At 46.0% G+C, this 17,064-nt stretch overlaps 1 protein-coding gene across 1 annotated transcript in view; it reads right to left on the bottom strand.

The window, feature by feature from the left end:
- The window catches only part of LOC143997159 (meprin A subunit beta-like), a 128,090-nt gene that overhangs the window by 25,657 nt on the left and 85,369 nt on the right, over positions 1 to 17,064 (bottom strand). Inside the window, exon 11 of the mRNA XM_077492618.1 lies at positions 14,991 to 15,434. Coding sequence (XP_077348744.1) covers positions 14,991 to 15,434 — 444 coding nt within the window. The remainder of the gene's footprint in view (positions 1 to 14,990; positions 15,435 to 17,064) is intronic.

The raw sequence follows: 17,064 nt of genomic DNA, 5'->3' as shown, positions 1-17,064 counted from the left end.
TGCACGAACTGACGTACCTATACATTAGTCCGTGCATGCAGTATTGTGGACGTGCACCCACCGTGTGCCGCGGGAGCACTCCCGCATGTCTGCAGATTTGTTCTTGCGATCTGCCTATTTAAGATAAATGGAGCGTTAGTGGCGCTGCCTGTAGGCTACAGAGTGATCTAATGAGTTCCCCTCAGCAGGTGAGAGTGCACTCTAATTACACACCATAGAATGGCTGTAAGGGTTTTTGAAAAACTCCACTTGTTGATAGTGATAAAACTTATTATAACCATAATTATTAAGCAAAGGCAAAAAGGCATTTTTAGACTGCCTACTACATATGCTACCATTAGGTTACCAACATCTGTTATAAACATATATATCCTTGGAGTTGCAGGTTAAAATTAGCACCCAAAAGATAAATATAGTACTGGTGTCTTAATGCTTCACTGTCCACCTATGTGTAATAACCAACATAAGCCCATATTCAAATTGATATAAGTGTCCTTAGTGCTTCAACAGGCATAGTGCAATGTCCAAATAAGGATATAATTAATAAAAAATTTGTGTAAAGCAAGCAGTCCAATTTAAAAATTAATAGCGCTATAGTTCCAGTGTTGTGAAATATGCAGGTATCTTGTATTAACTCTTAACTCCAATCCTTGTACCAGGTAATAAAGTGACTGTTGTGCTCCAAGTAATAAAGTGACTGTTGTGCTCACCCTTTCAGATCCCTACTCACCAAATCCTGGCACCCCTACAGGGGTAGATCACATATGGTAAGTGTGTGGCGTCTGCCGGGCCGGTTATTCATCCTTCCAGCACGTCCTGGGAAAAAACACAGCTTCCAGACCCTAAGGGAACAGTCTCAGATGCACTGTCAAATGCTGGGTCAAATATAGTAATTTCCTTGTTCTGTGACCCCGATAATGTATCCTCATGTGGAAGAAAGATGGTTCCCACAGTGTAAAATTAATTTTATTTAAAATAATTCAATTTAAAAACAAATGATTTCTCAGCTTGTTTAAAAAGGATGAGCGATCTGGTTCAGCGTGCGTTCCACCGCCTGGAGTCTCGCTAAACCAGAAGTGACGTGTGTTCGTAGCCTCTCCTTGCGCGTTTCGTCATTGGACGTCATCTTGAGGTGGTGTCATATTTGAACACCTTGCGTTATTTATCATGAGCAACCAGGATCCAGCCCCTACTGGTTGGTTACGAGTGCACAGGAAAAAACCTTGCGCCAATCCCAATGCACCGGCAATTGGAAGTACATACCATGCAAGAAACACACAGTGCCCTGCAATCCAAATTTCGATAATTTCTTAAACTATATCCCTTGGGCTCAATTAATCAATCAAAAAAGTATCCTGCATCACCACTCTAGCATTCCAATCCTAATATTAGCCAGTAAAACAGACATACAATTGGGAAGAAATTAAGGGTATTTCAACCCCGACAATTTGCAACATCCATAGAGTAAAGGCTACTAAAACAGTACCACGCCATCCGTTCAGCAATTACAATGTTGTAGACACTCCCACTATATAAACCCCCTTCCCTTTCCACAGCTATATGGGGGGTTCTTAGCTTACGGCTAGGTGAACTATAGCAATCCAGATATTACCTGGTAAACCTAATAGGTGACTGACTTTATTTAAATCAAATATTAATTATTAATTTATATGTGTACTTTTAAATTAGTCTTTAATTGCTATGGAATTAGCTGAGGGCTTCCTAACTCAGGGCTAGGTGGACTTAAACATTCCAGACATTACCTGGGGCACCTAATAGGTGACTGACTTATTTTTAAATCAAATATTAGTTAGTCATTTTTATGGATACTTTTAGGTTAGCCTAGTACCATCAAGCTCAACATGTGACTTGTTAGTAAATGGAGTAGGTTCTATAATTCACTCCATGACTAATCTAGTGGTTAACAGCAGTCACTAGGGTTCAAATTAATATTTGATTTAAATAAAGTCCATCACCTATTAGGTTTACCAGGTAATATCTGGATTGCCATAGTTCACCAACTGTAAGCTAAGAACCCCCCAGCTATTTCTGTAGCATTTCCCAAGCCCACCATTGGGGTGGATTCAGTGGCGGAATTATCAGGGTCGCAACAGTCGCAGTTGCGACTGGGCCCTGGAATTCCATCACTGTGGGGGGGCCCCGGCGTGGTTGCTATCCACAGGGCTGTGAGTGGAAAGCGTGTCTCTCATGTAACAGCAGCGCAGACACCGGGACTGACGTTTAATTTTCCCTCGTCCTCTCTCCCACGGAACACAAAACACACAGCTGATCTGTTCCCCCTTCGGCCCCTCCTCTCCTCCTCTCCTGTGTTCTCCGCGGGCATTCAGGTGTGAAGCTAACAAGCTCACATTTCCTGCGGAGAACACAGGAGAGGAGGGGAGGGGGGGCCGAAGGGGGAGCAGATCAGCTGTGTGTTTTGTGTTCTGTGGGAGAGAGGACGAGGGAAAATGTAATTTCAATCCTGGTGTCTCTGCGCTGCTGTTACATGAGAGACACGCTCTCCACTCACAGCCGTGCTGACCCCTCTCCAGTGTGTGTATAGACTCAGGAAGATCCCGCCGCCCATCAACATCATAGAGCTGCTGATCGTTGCCTCCCCCCAGGTGCGGGAGGGGGGGTTACAGAGATCTGCTGGGGGCCAAAGTGCACAGCGGAGTCCAGCAGGTTACAGAGAAACCTCTTTAAGGGGGGGTGACTGTCTAGGGACCCTAAAGTAAGGGGGGCTCTCTGGGGATCCTGAAGCAAGGGGGCCCTCTGTGAACCCTGATGTCCAGTACCACGCCACCCCTCCTCCAGTACCACCACCACCACCGTGCCACCCACCTTCAGTACCACCACCACCCACCTCCAGGACCACTGCCACCCCCCCTCCAGTACCACCGCCACCCCCTCTCCAGTACCACCACCATGCCACCCACCTCCAGGACCACCGCCACCCCTCCTCCAGTACCACCACCACCACCCCCTCTCCAGTACCACCACCACCACCGTGCCACCCACCTTCATTACCACCACCACCCACCTCCAGGACCACCGCCACCCCCCTCCATTACCACCGCCACCCCCCCTCCAGTACCACCGCCATGCCACCCACCTCCAGTACCACAACCACCCCTCCTCCAGTACCACCACCACCCCCTCTCCAGTACCACCACCATGCCACCCACCTCCAGTACCACCGCCACCCACCTCCAGGACCACCACCCCTCTCTAGTACCACCATCGCCACCCCCCTTTCATTACCACCACCACCCACCTCCAGTACCACCGCCACTCCTCTCCAGGACCACCATCCCCCTCCAGTACCACCGCCACCCCTCTCCAGGACCACTATCCCCCTCCAGTACCACCACCGCCACCCACCTCCAGTACCACCACCAGCCCCCCTCCAGTACCACCACCACCACCCACCTCCAGTGCCACCGCCACCCCTCTCCAGGACCACCATCCCCCTCCAGTACCACCGCCACCCACCTCCAGGACCACCACCCCTCTCCAGGACCACCATCCCCCTCCAGTACCACCGCCACCCCCCTCCAGTACCACCACTGCACTGGTGACACAGGTTTCACTCGAGACACAGGCTGCACAGAAATGTTTTACTTTGTTGTACAGTGGAAAAAAATATAGTATCAAAATCATGCTTTTCAGGGGGGGGGCGGGCCTTCCTGATTTCTTGCATCTGGGCCCTGAGGTTTCTAGTTATGCCTCTGGGTGGATTAGAGCAGTGGAATGTAGCTGTGGAAAGGCGGGGAGGTTTATTTAGTGGGGTTGTTGCCAACGTTGTAATTGCTGAAAGGATGGAGTGGTACTGTTTTAGTAACCTTTACTCTATGGACATTGAAAAATGTCTGGGCTGAAATAGCCTGAATTTCTTCCCAGTTGTATGTCTGTTTTACCTGCTATTAGGATTGGAATGCAAGAGTGGTGATGTGGGATACTTTTTTGATAATTGAGCCTAAGGGATATAGTTTAGGAAATTATCAAAATTGGGATTGCTGGGCACTGTGTGTTTCTTGCATGGTGTTATTTTCCCTGTCCACTCGTAACCAACCAATAGGGGGTGGTTTCCGTATGGCCGCTCACCATAAATGACATAAGGTGCACAAAGATGGCACCGCCTCAAGACGACATCCCTCGACAAATGCGTAAGGCAGGGCTATGCACACACTTCTGGTTTAGCGAGACGCCAGTCGGCGAAACCAACGCTGATCGAGAGCGCTCGTCTTTTTAAACAAGCGAATTAAGTTTTTCTATGCTGAGAAATCTTTTGTTTTTAAATTGAATTATTTTAAATAAAATTTATTTCGAATTTACACTATGAGAACTAGGGATGAGCCGAACTCCCCCCCCCCCCCCCGGTTCGGTTCGCACCAGAACTTTCGAAACGGACCCCAAATTCCTACGAACTTTAGAACCCCATTGAAGTCTATGGGACTCGAACGTTCGAAATTAAAAGTGCTAATTTTAACGGCTAATATGCAAGATACTGTCCTAAAAAGGGTTTGGGGACCTGGCTCCTGCCCCAGGGGACATGGGTCAATGCCTAAAATGTTTTTAAAAATGGCCGTTTTGGCGGGAGCACTGATTTTAATGACGATTAAAGTGAAAAAAAAAAGTGAAATATTCCTTTAAATATGGTGCCTGGGGGGGTGTCTGTAGTATGCCTGTGAAGTGCCCCGTGTATCCCGTGTTTAGAACAGTCCCTGCACAAAATGACATTAAACGGAAATAACATCATTTAAAACTGCTTGCGGTTTTAATGTTATATCTGGTTCCTGCAATTTGGTTGAAAATCATTGAGAAAAATGGCATGGGTAGCCCTCCCTGCCCATTACCAGCCCCTTTGGGTCTTGTACGCATATTAAGGGGAACCCAGTACCCATATTAAAAAAAGGAAATGCGTGTGGCCCCCAGGCCCTATATACTCAGAACAGCAGTATACAGGCGGTGCAAACAAGACAGGGACTGTGTAGGTTTGTTGTGTTAAGTTGAATCTGTTTGTAATTTTCAACTGGTACATTTTTAAAGTGTAGCTCCAGTCAAAAAAACTATTTTTAAGCTTTTTGGAAAACATAGGGAAGGGTTATCACCCCTGTATAATTTGTTTTGTCGTACATCTTTTTTCATCTCACTTGCTGTTGTCTCCTTCCGTTTGCAAGTAGGAGATGTTTGTAAGTTGGATGTTTGAAAGTAGGAGCCTGCCCTATATGCTCTGCAGAAATGGCGGAACAAGGTGTTGGTTTTGCCACAACATTGTAAGCCCTGAAAGTGACTCTTGGTGGGCGCTGGAGTGCCCTGCTGTGAACGATTATATCAAGAATTGTAATTACATGCCATTGTTGAACAGTGGTAGAAAAATTGACCTTTGGTGGTTGTGGTGCTGATGCCACAACACTATAAGTCCTCACAGTTACTCTGGGTGGGCACAGGAACGGGCCCTCCTGTGAAATATTATATCAAGAATTGTAATTACATGTCCCTGTTAAACAGGGGCAGAAAAATTGGGCCTTAGGCACTGGTGCTGGTGCCTCCACACTGCAACCTCTCCCATATACTCTAGTTTTATATGTAGGAATTAGCCCTGCTGCAAAGCATTGCATCAAAAATTGTAATTAAACGCCCCTGTTAAACAGTGGCAGAAAAATTGGGCTGATCGCATCACCCAGAGCCAGAAATGTTCTTCCAACATATCAGCGGAGGAGGAAGAGGATAGACAATCAACATAACAGGACAGTCACTCAGCATCAGCATAGGCAGTCTTGAAGGGATGTGATATTTCAAAAAAAATTATTCAGTTACATCAGCTTCAGGTGCTTGGTAGCTGTGGGTGATCCAAGACTGATTCATCTTGATGAAGGTCAGTCGATCAACTGATTCGGTGGACAGGCGCACCCTGTGATCGGTAACAAAGCCACCAGCAGCACTGAAGGTGCGTTCCGAAAGAACGCTGGATGCAGGACAGGCCAGTAGCTCAATTGCATACTGTGCAAGCTCTGGCCAGTGATCCATCCTCAAGACCCAGTAAGCCAGAGGATTTTCGGTGGGAAAGGTGTCCAAGTCTGACCTTGCCCCTAGGTATTCCTGCACCATGTAAATCAGACGCTGGCGATGGTTGCTGGAACCGATCATACCTTGGGGCTGCGGACTAAAAAATTGTCTGAAAGCATCAGTCAGACGGCCACCTTCTCCACCGCTCCTTCTGACCGATGCCTCAGCAACACGTTGTCCAGGACCAGGAGTTTGTAACCTCCCAGTCTCTGGGAACGTGTTGCACAGACCTTTCTGCAAGGCCTCCCGGAGATGTCTCATCCTCTGCTCCCTCTGCGATGGCAAGATAAGGTCGGCAACCTTACCCTTGTACCGTGGATCAAGGAGAGTGGCCAGCCAGTAATGGTCCCTCTCCTTGATCCGAAGAATACGAGGATCCTTCCGCAGGCTTTGCAGGATCAGGGAGGCCATGCAGCGTAGGTTAGCTGAGGCATTCGGTCCGGAGTCCTCTGGGTCACTAAGGACAACAAGATCCGCAGCTACCTCCTCCCAGCCACGTACAAGTCCATGTGTTTCTTGGGACTGTAAATCATCCCTACAAGACTGCTGCTGCTGCTGCTGATGCCGAGTGCCAGCCTCCACCTCCATGCTGACACAATCATCCTTCTCCTCCTCTTCCTCCTCCTCATACTCTTCCTGTGTGATGGGTGGCACAGCAGGAACACAGTCTGGATAAAGGGGGCCTTGAGAGGCAAGGAAGTCCTCCTCTTCCTGCCTCTGTTCTGCCTCAAGTGCCCTGTCCATTATTCCACGCAGCGTATGCTCCAAGAGGTGGACAAGAGGTACAGTGTCACTGATGCATGCACTGTCACTGCTCACCATCCTTGTGGCCTCCTCAAACGGTGACAGGACAGTGCATGCATCCCTGATCATGCCCCACTGGCGTGGTGAGAAAAAACCGAGCTCCCCTGACCCTGTCCTGGTGCCGTAGTCGCACAGGTACTCATTGATGGCCCTCTGCTGCGTGTGCAGCCGCTGCAGCATGGCCAACGTTGAGTTCCACCTGGTGGGCATGTCACATATAAGGCGGTTCTTGGGCAGGTTCAACTCCTTTTGGAGCTCAGCCAGCCGAGCACAGGCATTAAATGATCGGCGGAAATGCACACAGACTTTCCTGGCCTGCTTCAGGACATCCTGTAAGCCCGGGTACCTGCCCAAGAACCGCTGCACCACCAGGTTAAGGACGTGAGCTACACAGGGCATATGGGTCAGTTGTCCCTGTCGGAGGGCGGAGAGGAGGTTGGTGCCATTGTCGCAAACCACCATTCCTGGCTTAAGCTGGCGTGGCGTCAACCACCTCTCGGCCTGCCCCTGCAGAGCTGACAAAACATCCGCCCCAGTGTAGCTCCTGTCCCCCAAACAAACCAGCGCAAGCACGACATGGCATCGTTTTGCCTGCGTACTTGCGTAGCCCCTGGAACGCCTACGGAGCACCGCTGGTTCTGAGGACAGAGCACTGGAAGAGGCCATGGAGGAAGAAGAAGAGGAGGGGGCGGAGGAGAGAGGTGTGTCACAACCAATAGTAGCATTTTGGAGGCGTGGTGGCGGAACAACCTCCAACACTACTGCACCTTGTCCTGCATCCTTCCCAGCTGCCAGAAGAGTGACCCAATGGGCCGTGAAAGACAGGTAACGTCCCTGTCCATGCCTGCTGGACCATGAGTCAGCGGTAATATGCACCTTACCGCTGACCGCCCTGTCCAGCGAGGCAAGGACATTGCCTTCCACATTCCGGTAGAGAGCTGGAATCGCCTTCCGTGAGAAAAAGTGGCGTTTGGGGACCTGCCACTGAGGAACCGCACATTGTACAAACTCACGGAAGGGGGCCGAGTCTACCAACTGAAAAAGCAGCAGTTGAAGTGCTAGCAATTTAGCCAAGCTAGCATTCAACCGCTGGGCATGTGGATGGCTGGGAGTGAACTTCTTTTGCCAGTCCAGCAGCTGGGGCAGGGACATTTGCCTGCTATAATCGGACGTGGGTGTACTGCTAGCAGAGTGCCCGGAAGCACTTGGCTGTGATACACCTAATTCTACACCTTCATTCCTCTCAGAGCAGGTTTCAGAGAGGACTGAAGGTCTAGTGGGGTTGGAGATCCCAGCTGATGAGGAGCAAGGAGAGGTCCGCTTTGTTCTTTGGTGTGGGTTTTTGAGGTACACTTGCCAACGAGCTGCATGGCAGGTCACATATGTCTGGTCAAGCATGTGGTGCCCAAGCGGCTGATGTTTTGGCCACGCGAGATACGCTTGAGACATATGTTGCAAATAGCAGCGGTGCGATCTGATGCACTCGTCTCAAAAAAGGCCCACACCAAAGAACTTTTAGAATAACGCGCAGAGTCAGCGCACTGCACAGGCGGAGCTCTGCGGTGTGATTCAGACGGTGTGCTGCCCCTAAGCTGGCCCCGGGAGGGCATCCTGCCTCGTTGGACATGTGCCTCCTCCTCCTCCTCCTCCCTCCTACCAGGCAACCACGTGGAGTCGGTGCCCTCATCATCCCCTCCCTCTTCATCGCTGTAGCAAACCTGGCAATATGCTGCAGCTTGTGGAACATGACGGCCAGATTGCTGTCCTTCTTGAGCATCCCCTCTCTCTGCATTCACGCTACTGCCTTCCTCTAGCTGAGTGTCATCATCAGAGGCTACAAAACACTGGGCATCCTCCTGGAGCATGTACCCAACACTGTGCTCAAAGAGTTCAGGAGACTCCTCAGGAGGACGTGGTGGGTCTAGGGAAGGAGTCACTGATGATGACATTGAGACGAGGGAAGTCGATGCGTTGGCAGCTGCTTTGCTAGTACCCTGAGACTGGGTGAGAGAGGATGAGGAGGATGAAGATGGCTTGGTCATCCACTCTACCAAGTCATTGGCATGTTGCGGTTCAACATGTCCAGCTGCTGAAAAGAAGGACAAGCGTGTCCCATGGCCACGTGCTGATGACAATGCACCGCGTCCACGACCAGCACTGTTGTCTCTAGACACAGAGCCTGCTTGCCCACTTTTATCGGCTCGCGCCTGTCTGCCTCTCCTTGCTGGCCTTCCAGACATGGTAATGGCCTGAAGGGAGTTGGGTAAAACAGCAGTTGGGTAGTGTATATTGTGCTGGAGGCACACAACACCCACTAACTCCTGCAGATGCCTTTATTATAGAACACCAGAGATAAAGGGGTATACTGTAATGGAGTCACACAACACCCACTAAGCCCTGCAGATGGCTCTATTAGAGAACAGCAATAAAGGGTAGATACAGGTGTATATTGTGCTGGAGGCACAAAACACCCACTAACTCCTGCAGATGCCTTTATTATAGAACACCAGAGATAAAGGGGTATATACAGATGTATACTGTGCTGTGCTGGAGGCACACACAACTTCCAATAACTCTTGCAGATGGCAAGTGGGCTCCAATAGAGAAGAGCTATGTAGGTGGATATAGCGGTGTGTACTGGGTACAGAGCACGCAGACAGCACACACAAGCTCCTAACACTACTGACTGCAAGCTCTATTAAAAGATAGATCACTAGCTATATAGGTGAGGTGAATATAGCGGTGTATACTGCGGTCAGGGCACACAGACAACAACCACTACAGAAGAGCAAGATCGAAAATCGGCCGATAATGATCGGTGTGTACTGTGTTGAAGGTACACAGAACACCCACTAACTGCTTCAGACGCCAACACACTACACAAGGCCGCCGCGCTGGCGGCCTTATATAGTGTGGGGCGTGTACTACACAGCCTGAGCTATGATTGGCCACAGGCATCCTGCCTTTGGCCAATCATGGCTCTCCTTGCTGCTGGCGCTGTGATTGGCCAAGCATGCGGGGTCACAGTGCATGCTTGGCCAATCATGAGCCAGCAATGCACTGCAATGACGCAGTGCATTGTGGGCCGTGAGCGCCACACGAATTTGGCGCGAACGGCCCATAATGTTTGGAATTCGCCGAACGGGCGAACAGCCGATGTTCGAGTCGAACGTATGTTCGACTCGAACACGAAGCTCATCCCTAATGAGAACCCATCTTTCTTCCACATGAGGATACATTATTGGGGTCACAGAACAAGGAAATTACTGTATTTGACCCTGAGTTTGGTGAAGCATTAAAGTGGTTGTAAACCCTTACAGACCACTTTGACCTACAGGTAAGCCTAGATTAAGGCTTACCTGTAGGTCCATGAAATATCTCCTAAACCTACACGGTTTAGGAGATATTTGCAAAAAGACAGGCACCCATCAGGGTTTACTTCCTCTTTAAGACACCAGTACTATATATATCTTTTGGGTGCTAATTGTAACCTGTAACTCCAAGGATATATATGTTTATAACAGATGATGGTAGCATATGTAGTAGGTAGTCTACAAATGCATTTTTGTCTTTGCACTTCAACAAGTGGAGTTTTTTCAAAAACCCTTATAGCCAATCTGTGGTGTGTAATTAGAGTGCACTGTCACTTGTGGAGGGGAACTCATTAGATCATTTTGTAGCCTACAGGCAGCGCCACCCACCCCCCACTTATCTAAAATCTCATATTATTGCAGCTCCATTATTTGGGGTTCCCTAAGGGAAAGCTGCAGTCGGGCCTATACCTAAGTGCAAAAATATCAATACATAGGGATTGGCCTATGTAAACAAGGCGGATTCCCGTTCTAACAGGGGACAACTCAGAGATCTGCTTTTCTTAGTGATCAGGAACCCCTTCCCTGCCAGTGTCATTTATACATTGATCAGTGCATTTGTTTTAGCACGTATCCCTGTAATAATGTCACTGGTCCCCAAAAACTGTCACTTGGGGTCAGATTTGTCCGCCACAATGTCGCAGTCCCACAAAAAATGCAGATTGCCACCAATACTAGTAAAAACAATAAAAAAAAAATGAAAAGTCCCTGAATCTACCCCCTATTTTGTAGATGCTATAACTTTTGTACAAACCAATCAATATACGCTTATTGCGATTTTTAAAAACCGCAGAGGTGATCAAATACCACCAAAAGAAAGTTCTATTTGTAAGAAAAAATACATCATTTTATTTGGGTACAACGTTGTACAAACACACAATTGTCAGTTAAAGCGCCGCAGTTCCGTATCGCAAAAAATGGCCTGATCATTAAGGGGGTAAATCCTTCCGGTTTGAAATGGTTAAAGGGAAAAATATTTGAAAGAAGAAAAGCACTACTAATTGAACTATAGTCAACTGGGACTGTCACATTTGTTTTATTTTATATTTTTTGTACACAAGAAAGTTTGTCACTGAATAATGAAAGCAATTTTGTGGTTTGAAAGTAAAGTTTTGGTTTAAAAACATTAATCGGATTGCACACGGATAGGCACAACCAACATTGTTGATTTGATTTTGTTTTCCATATGCTAGTCATTTGCTTTGGAATACACAGTAAACTGAATTAACAGACTGACGCACAAAACACTAAAGCACAGCTAGCAGTTTGTTTCCTTTCTGGGATAGTCTTTGGTGAAATGAAACTTATGTTCTACTTAAAGGAAGTCTGATTTATAACCAGAGCAAAAGGAATACACAGTATGCTCTTACCTAAAACAACCAATCTGATAGATTACACCTAAATAAAGTGAAATTCCAGCTTACACTTAACTAGCCTACTTGGCTGTAAACTGGAATTCCTCTTAAATTATTGTAGCATCCTGATGTTTAGGCAGGGTTGCTATCAAATTTAGTTTAGTTGCCCTGGCCAATTGTTAGGAGATCAATTGATTTTCCTAAGATCAATTTGATTTTTCTAATTCTGGAATTGCTGCTTTCACTCTTCTGTCACTAGGTGGCATTGTAGCTGGTGACATTAGATAAGACAAGGGCATTGCAAGGACAAATTAGAAATGAATAGAGTATCTCAGCCAATGTGCAGGGATCTTAATGGGTCCCTTGGCCTGATGGAAGAGCCTATTTATTTGGGTGGAGTCAGGTGATTGGGGTTCTGTGCCACCTGGACGGCTGTCTGGGTGGACATGTGTTGTAGTGCCCCGGGCTGCTAGGCCAGAAACCTAAGGCCTATCCCGGGGACATCTGGCTGCTAGGCTGTCTGAGGGCCTATCCAGAAGCAGAAAAGCAGCGTAGGGTTGGGATTGAGATTATCATTGCAAGGGGACCTGTGTTCAGAAGTGCGGTCCCTTGTACCATGGCCTGGCTGCTTGTTGCCTGATTGCAGCCATGCCTCCTGTCCCCGGAGTTGTCCCTAAGAAGAAGCGAAACTGCTGTGAAAAATATATTGATGGACTTTGAAGCTTCAAGGACACTGGGGTGTTTAGTTAGGTAGAATAAGCTGTGGCAAAAAGCGGCAAATCCTCACTTTACACTTTGAATAGTGGACTGTCCAGTATACCAGGATTGTTTTTCATATACTGGCCACCAGGTGGCAGGAGTAGTGCCAACACGAGTGAGCTCTTATTCACATTATGTTTTTATCTGATTGGAAATGTTAAGAACGTTTCTGTAGGATGGCTGTGGAAGGGGCTGGCATCCTCAAATGAGGATGGGGCCCACTTTCATTTATATGTGTGTTCAGATATAGAGATCATTGTAGTTTAGATATATTATAGGGTATATTTACACTGCTATACTGTCCTTGGCTGAGGGCAATTAACTCAAGATTCACTTATGTATATATTGCACTGTATATATTGCACTGTGTTATCGTAGGAATAGGATACATTAGTCTGCTGTCTTGTGTGCTGTGTTTTTGTTGTGGTTGAAGTTAGAGGGGAAGTTGTTGCCACTAAGGAACCATCCACATTGTTACCAAAGACTACTGTGAGTAAGCTGAGGCCAGTATCAGAGCAGACTTCTCGCCAGCCGTGGACGGTGAAGAAGTGGGAAAACTTCAGAAAATGCCAAGTCAGGGTCCCTGCAGGACAGCAGAGGTGGTGCTTGTGGAGCATCAGTGAGTGCCAAGCCAGGGACCTAACGTGTCAGCGGGGGGTGAAGCTTGAGAAGTATCTGTGAGCATCAAGCCAGGGACCCAGCAGGAAAGGGGTGATGATTGAGGAAGATACTGAGTGCTAAAGTGGAAGAACTCAGGGGATCCAGTGGCTAGTGGATCTAAAGTCTAGTGAGAGAGGCTGGGAGCTTGTTGAGTGAAGACCCACAGTGAGTGAGTGTGGGGAAAGAAGAACTGTCCATGTTGCAAATAGCTGAATAACGTTACCGTTAGTAACTGCTACAAGACTATTGCCATAGAAGATAGTGGTCCTACCTATACAGAAGTGGTGCCCAGCTAGAGGCCTTCACCTGTATAGCTGTCTACCTATAGAAGTCTCGTGTCTGATAATTATATTTGCAACTACCTAAGGGTATCCTGGTCCTAACCCTCTCTCCCACAGTTCCGTTTAAGAGCCAATAAATCTCTTTGCATTCAAAAAGTGTCTGGCGCCCACCTGTTGCATTACACCCTCCATGCCTTGTAACCCACTCTACATTGAAGGATGTCGGCTCTCCCTAACTCTTGGGCTAACTATAAGGCTCAAAGAGGCCCGGCATTTTGCTACATTATTATGACCAACAGTGCTATATTTCCTTTGCTCCAGTACTTGCAAAATATTACATATAGCTAAAAGAGGTACCATGACATAGAATAATTACATTTCTGATTACCTTACCAGATGCAATTTACAAGCAATCTAAAACTTTCCCTCTTGTAACAACAATTTGATTATTCATAAGTATGAATTGATTGTGGCAGAGTAGTATTAGAATAGAAAAAACTGACTGGCTCCCATTGTGCTATACTAAGTAGAGATAAGTTAGCACCATGTATAATTCTTAAGGTAGAGTTGATCTGGCATGCATATTGTGTAGATGCGCATGTCTGGTCGAAAAAAGAAAATGTCAAGGAATAATATTAATACATTAATAATATTTATTAATATTTGATAATAAGATTTATAATGCCATTCAAATGAGCCTGCACTTTGGCCATTCAGGGAAAATCAAGAAATGCAGTTATTGTCTACCCTGCTAAATTGACCATTTCTCCCAGCACTGTGTTCAGCCAACTTCAGGGAAGAGAAATAACTGTTACTTATGTGTATTGGAATCATGTGACCATTTGCCCTTCTTCCCATAAAACAGTGCTGGGTGCCTTAGTGGCCAACTGCCAGACCCCTGCACTGTCATATGCAGGCAAGGAGAGTCCTTAGTTCTATGTATGCAATTAGTAGAGTGACTTCGAGCCTACAAGGGGCTTCTTCTCCTTGCTGCTGTGGGTAAGCAAAATTTAGAAATATAGGCAGCTATTAGGTTTGGTAATTAGGTGAACCTGTGCTTTGTGCAGTATAGGCAAAAGACAGGTTTATGTTTTAAAGCATAACTAAACCCAAGAACAAAAATGTAATATAGCAGCTTATTACCAGTCCTTAGATATGGTAGCTGCATTTGTTTTAATTTTTCAGTATATAACCGAAAAAAAAAAGAACAGAAAATACCCATTGATCTTGCCAGAAATGCAGTGTCCTTGTCACTTCCTGAGAACTAAACTAAAATCAAAACCCTGTAATGAAAATGCATGAAGGAACACAAAGTTATAATCCACCTTGGGAAAAAATAATGGCTCCCTATGTACATACAGTAGAGTGGGGTGGGCGTAGTACCCAGGACCTGAAAGAGTGTTATTCACAGGATTACCAGGTGAAAGTAATGGGAAAAGCCAGAAAACAGTAAATGCAATCACCACAACTAAGGACAGGTAAGCTGCAATATATGAAATCTTTGTTTTGTGGTTTAGCTACATTTAAGTTAGGGCAGCTGTAGCCATATTCAGAGGAACCAGCAAGATATGGAAAACTGAAACAAAAACATATTCCTTAGTCTGAAAACTATAGAGACATACTCTGGAGCAAAACCTATTTTGCTTGGTTTTTACCCTGCCCTACTTCTTTCTGAGTCATAAACTTACATATGGTTCGATCAGTTGTAATGCTCTTCATGTTTGTCACTCGCTGCTTAGCATCTGCGTTCTGGTCTAGGAACTCTACTGTCACTCGTCTCCAAAGACAGGGCCATTGAAGAGTTTTATCATTGGCTCCTGATATCAGAAAAAGAGATGCCACAAGGTTGAAAGGAGAGTCTTGAGAAGCGTAGCCAAATAATCCAATCTGAAAGGCATAGCCATCTTTAGAGTAGAAGGGTGGACTGTAAATAAATGCATTATTTAGTTGTTGTGGGAAGTTTCTGATATGCCAAGTATTTTGTGGGCATTCTGTTTCAGATAAGTTGATGTCATCAATAGAGAAACCACCACTGGAATTTCCACTTCCTTTCATTCCTTTAAATACGAATCTGAACGTATTTGTAGCAGCTAATGAAGTATGGTGGATCCGCCAGTAATCAGCAGGATTACCTGCAAATTGCAATAAACAATGTTCATTATCAATATTCTAAAACAAGTACAATGTGAGAATGTGATACATGTAAGCGCACAAGTGTTTAAGCACAGGATAGATCCACAGTTGTCTAATCTTGGCTGGAGATGCTATTCTCATCCAAGCTCTCTTTTAAATATCTTTTGGAGTCGCCTGAAAATTCTCCTATTCTGGAAGTTCAAAAGCTTGTGCAACAACTCACTTCAGTGGATTTAGGTCACCATCTTGCCAAAGTTACCCAAATTTGAAAAATAGATCTCTCTCTATCATCAAAGTTTATGGATACTCAGCTTTCATGGATGTTCAATATCCTATCAAGATATGCTGGCCCCATTTAGTTTAGTTTAAATTGAGATCTGTGCTATAACTTTCTAATGGGGGAAATTCAAAAGAGGTAACTTTCTTAAGACGGCATATGTAGTCCACCTCCCACACCAACTTCACCTCTATAGTGATGGGGAGGGCTACAGGACCCGATATATACACCTCTTTCCCCCCTCTAATTCTACTTTTCCCATTCACTTTCCCTTCCCTATATATGGCCACTATTCCCTAATACCGAGAGCTTCATATCTTAGCCTGTAAAAACCCTTTAATTTTAAAAATGGAATTGAATGGCACTCGTGCAAGATGCCAATATCATGTGCCAATTCAAAACAGCTTTTCACCAATATAAATAAAAAAGGTCTTAACTATGCATGCGCAGTTTCTGTCTCAGTCTGGCATATTTGCAATGCACATTATTTTCCTTTTCTTTTTATTTTATCATCTCTCTCCTCCAGGAAGTAATTTAGCACTCCTGTAGCATAATCTGCAGGCCTCACCCTTTGACTGGAAGTAGCACACCTTGCAATGACAGAAACTAGTATATTTATTTCTCTACTGACACATTGCATAATTATGTTGCTGCATAATGGTGTCGTCTACTCAAGGTCCCCTCAACTCCCCAATCCATGGTGTGCAAGCAGTGAGTAGATTATGTGCTTTAACCTTTAGCAGCCAATCAGTGATCATTAATGATGTGCACTAACCTCTTGCAACCAATCATTGAGCGGTAAGGATATGCAGTAACCTCTAGCAACCAATCAGTGATCAGTAATAATGTGCAGTAACCTTTAGCAACCAATTAGTGAGTGGTAAGGATGTCCAGTAATCTCTAGCAAACAATCAGTGTGCAGTAGTGATGTACAGTAATCGCTATCAAACAAGCAGTCATGTGCTGTAAACTCTAGCAAATAATAAGTGAGCCATAATGTGTGCTGTAACCTGTAGCAGCCAGTCAGTGAGAGGTAATGATACACTGTAAACTCTGGCAACCAATCACAATCGCTGCCTGATCTGATTCAGTAAACTGATTTTGAGTCTAGTTGCTATTTATAGCATGTCTCAGAGCATGTGGAAAACAAAATTGCTTGGAAGGAGGGGGCCCAAGAAAATATTTGCTCAGGGTCAAATCAATATTAAAGACACCCCATATGCCTCATCTCTTCTGGGAAACCCTAATTACTCTCTGTGCTGGCCCAGCAACAGTGCTCCTTTCCTCCCCTAAATAGCCTTTAATGTAGCTGTTTGGGGCAAGGGGAGCAAAGAGCATTATAGAGCTTAAAG

Source organism: Lithobates pipiens, unplaced genomic scaffold (genome assembly GCF_037356315.1).
Source record: "Lithobates pipiens isolate NorthernLeopardFrog02 unplaced genomic scaffold, aLitPip1_a1.2 Scaffold_19, whole genome shotgun sequence".
NCBI classification, from domain to species: domain Eukaryota; kingdom Metazoa; phylum Chordata; class Amphibia; order Anura; family Ranidae; genus Lithobates; species Lithobates pipiens.
This window is presented reverse-complemented; position numbering and strand designations above follow the sequence as displayed.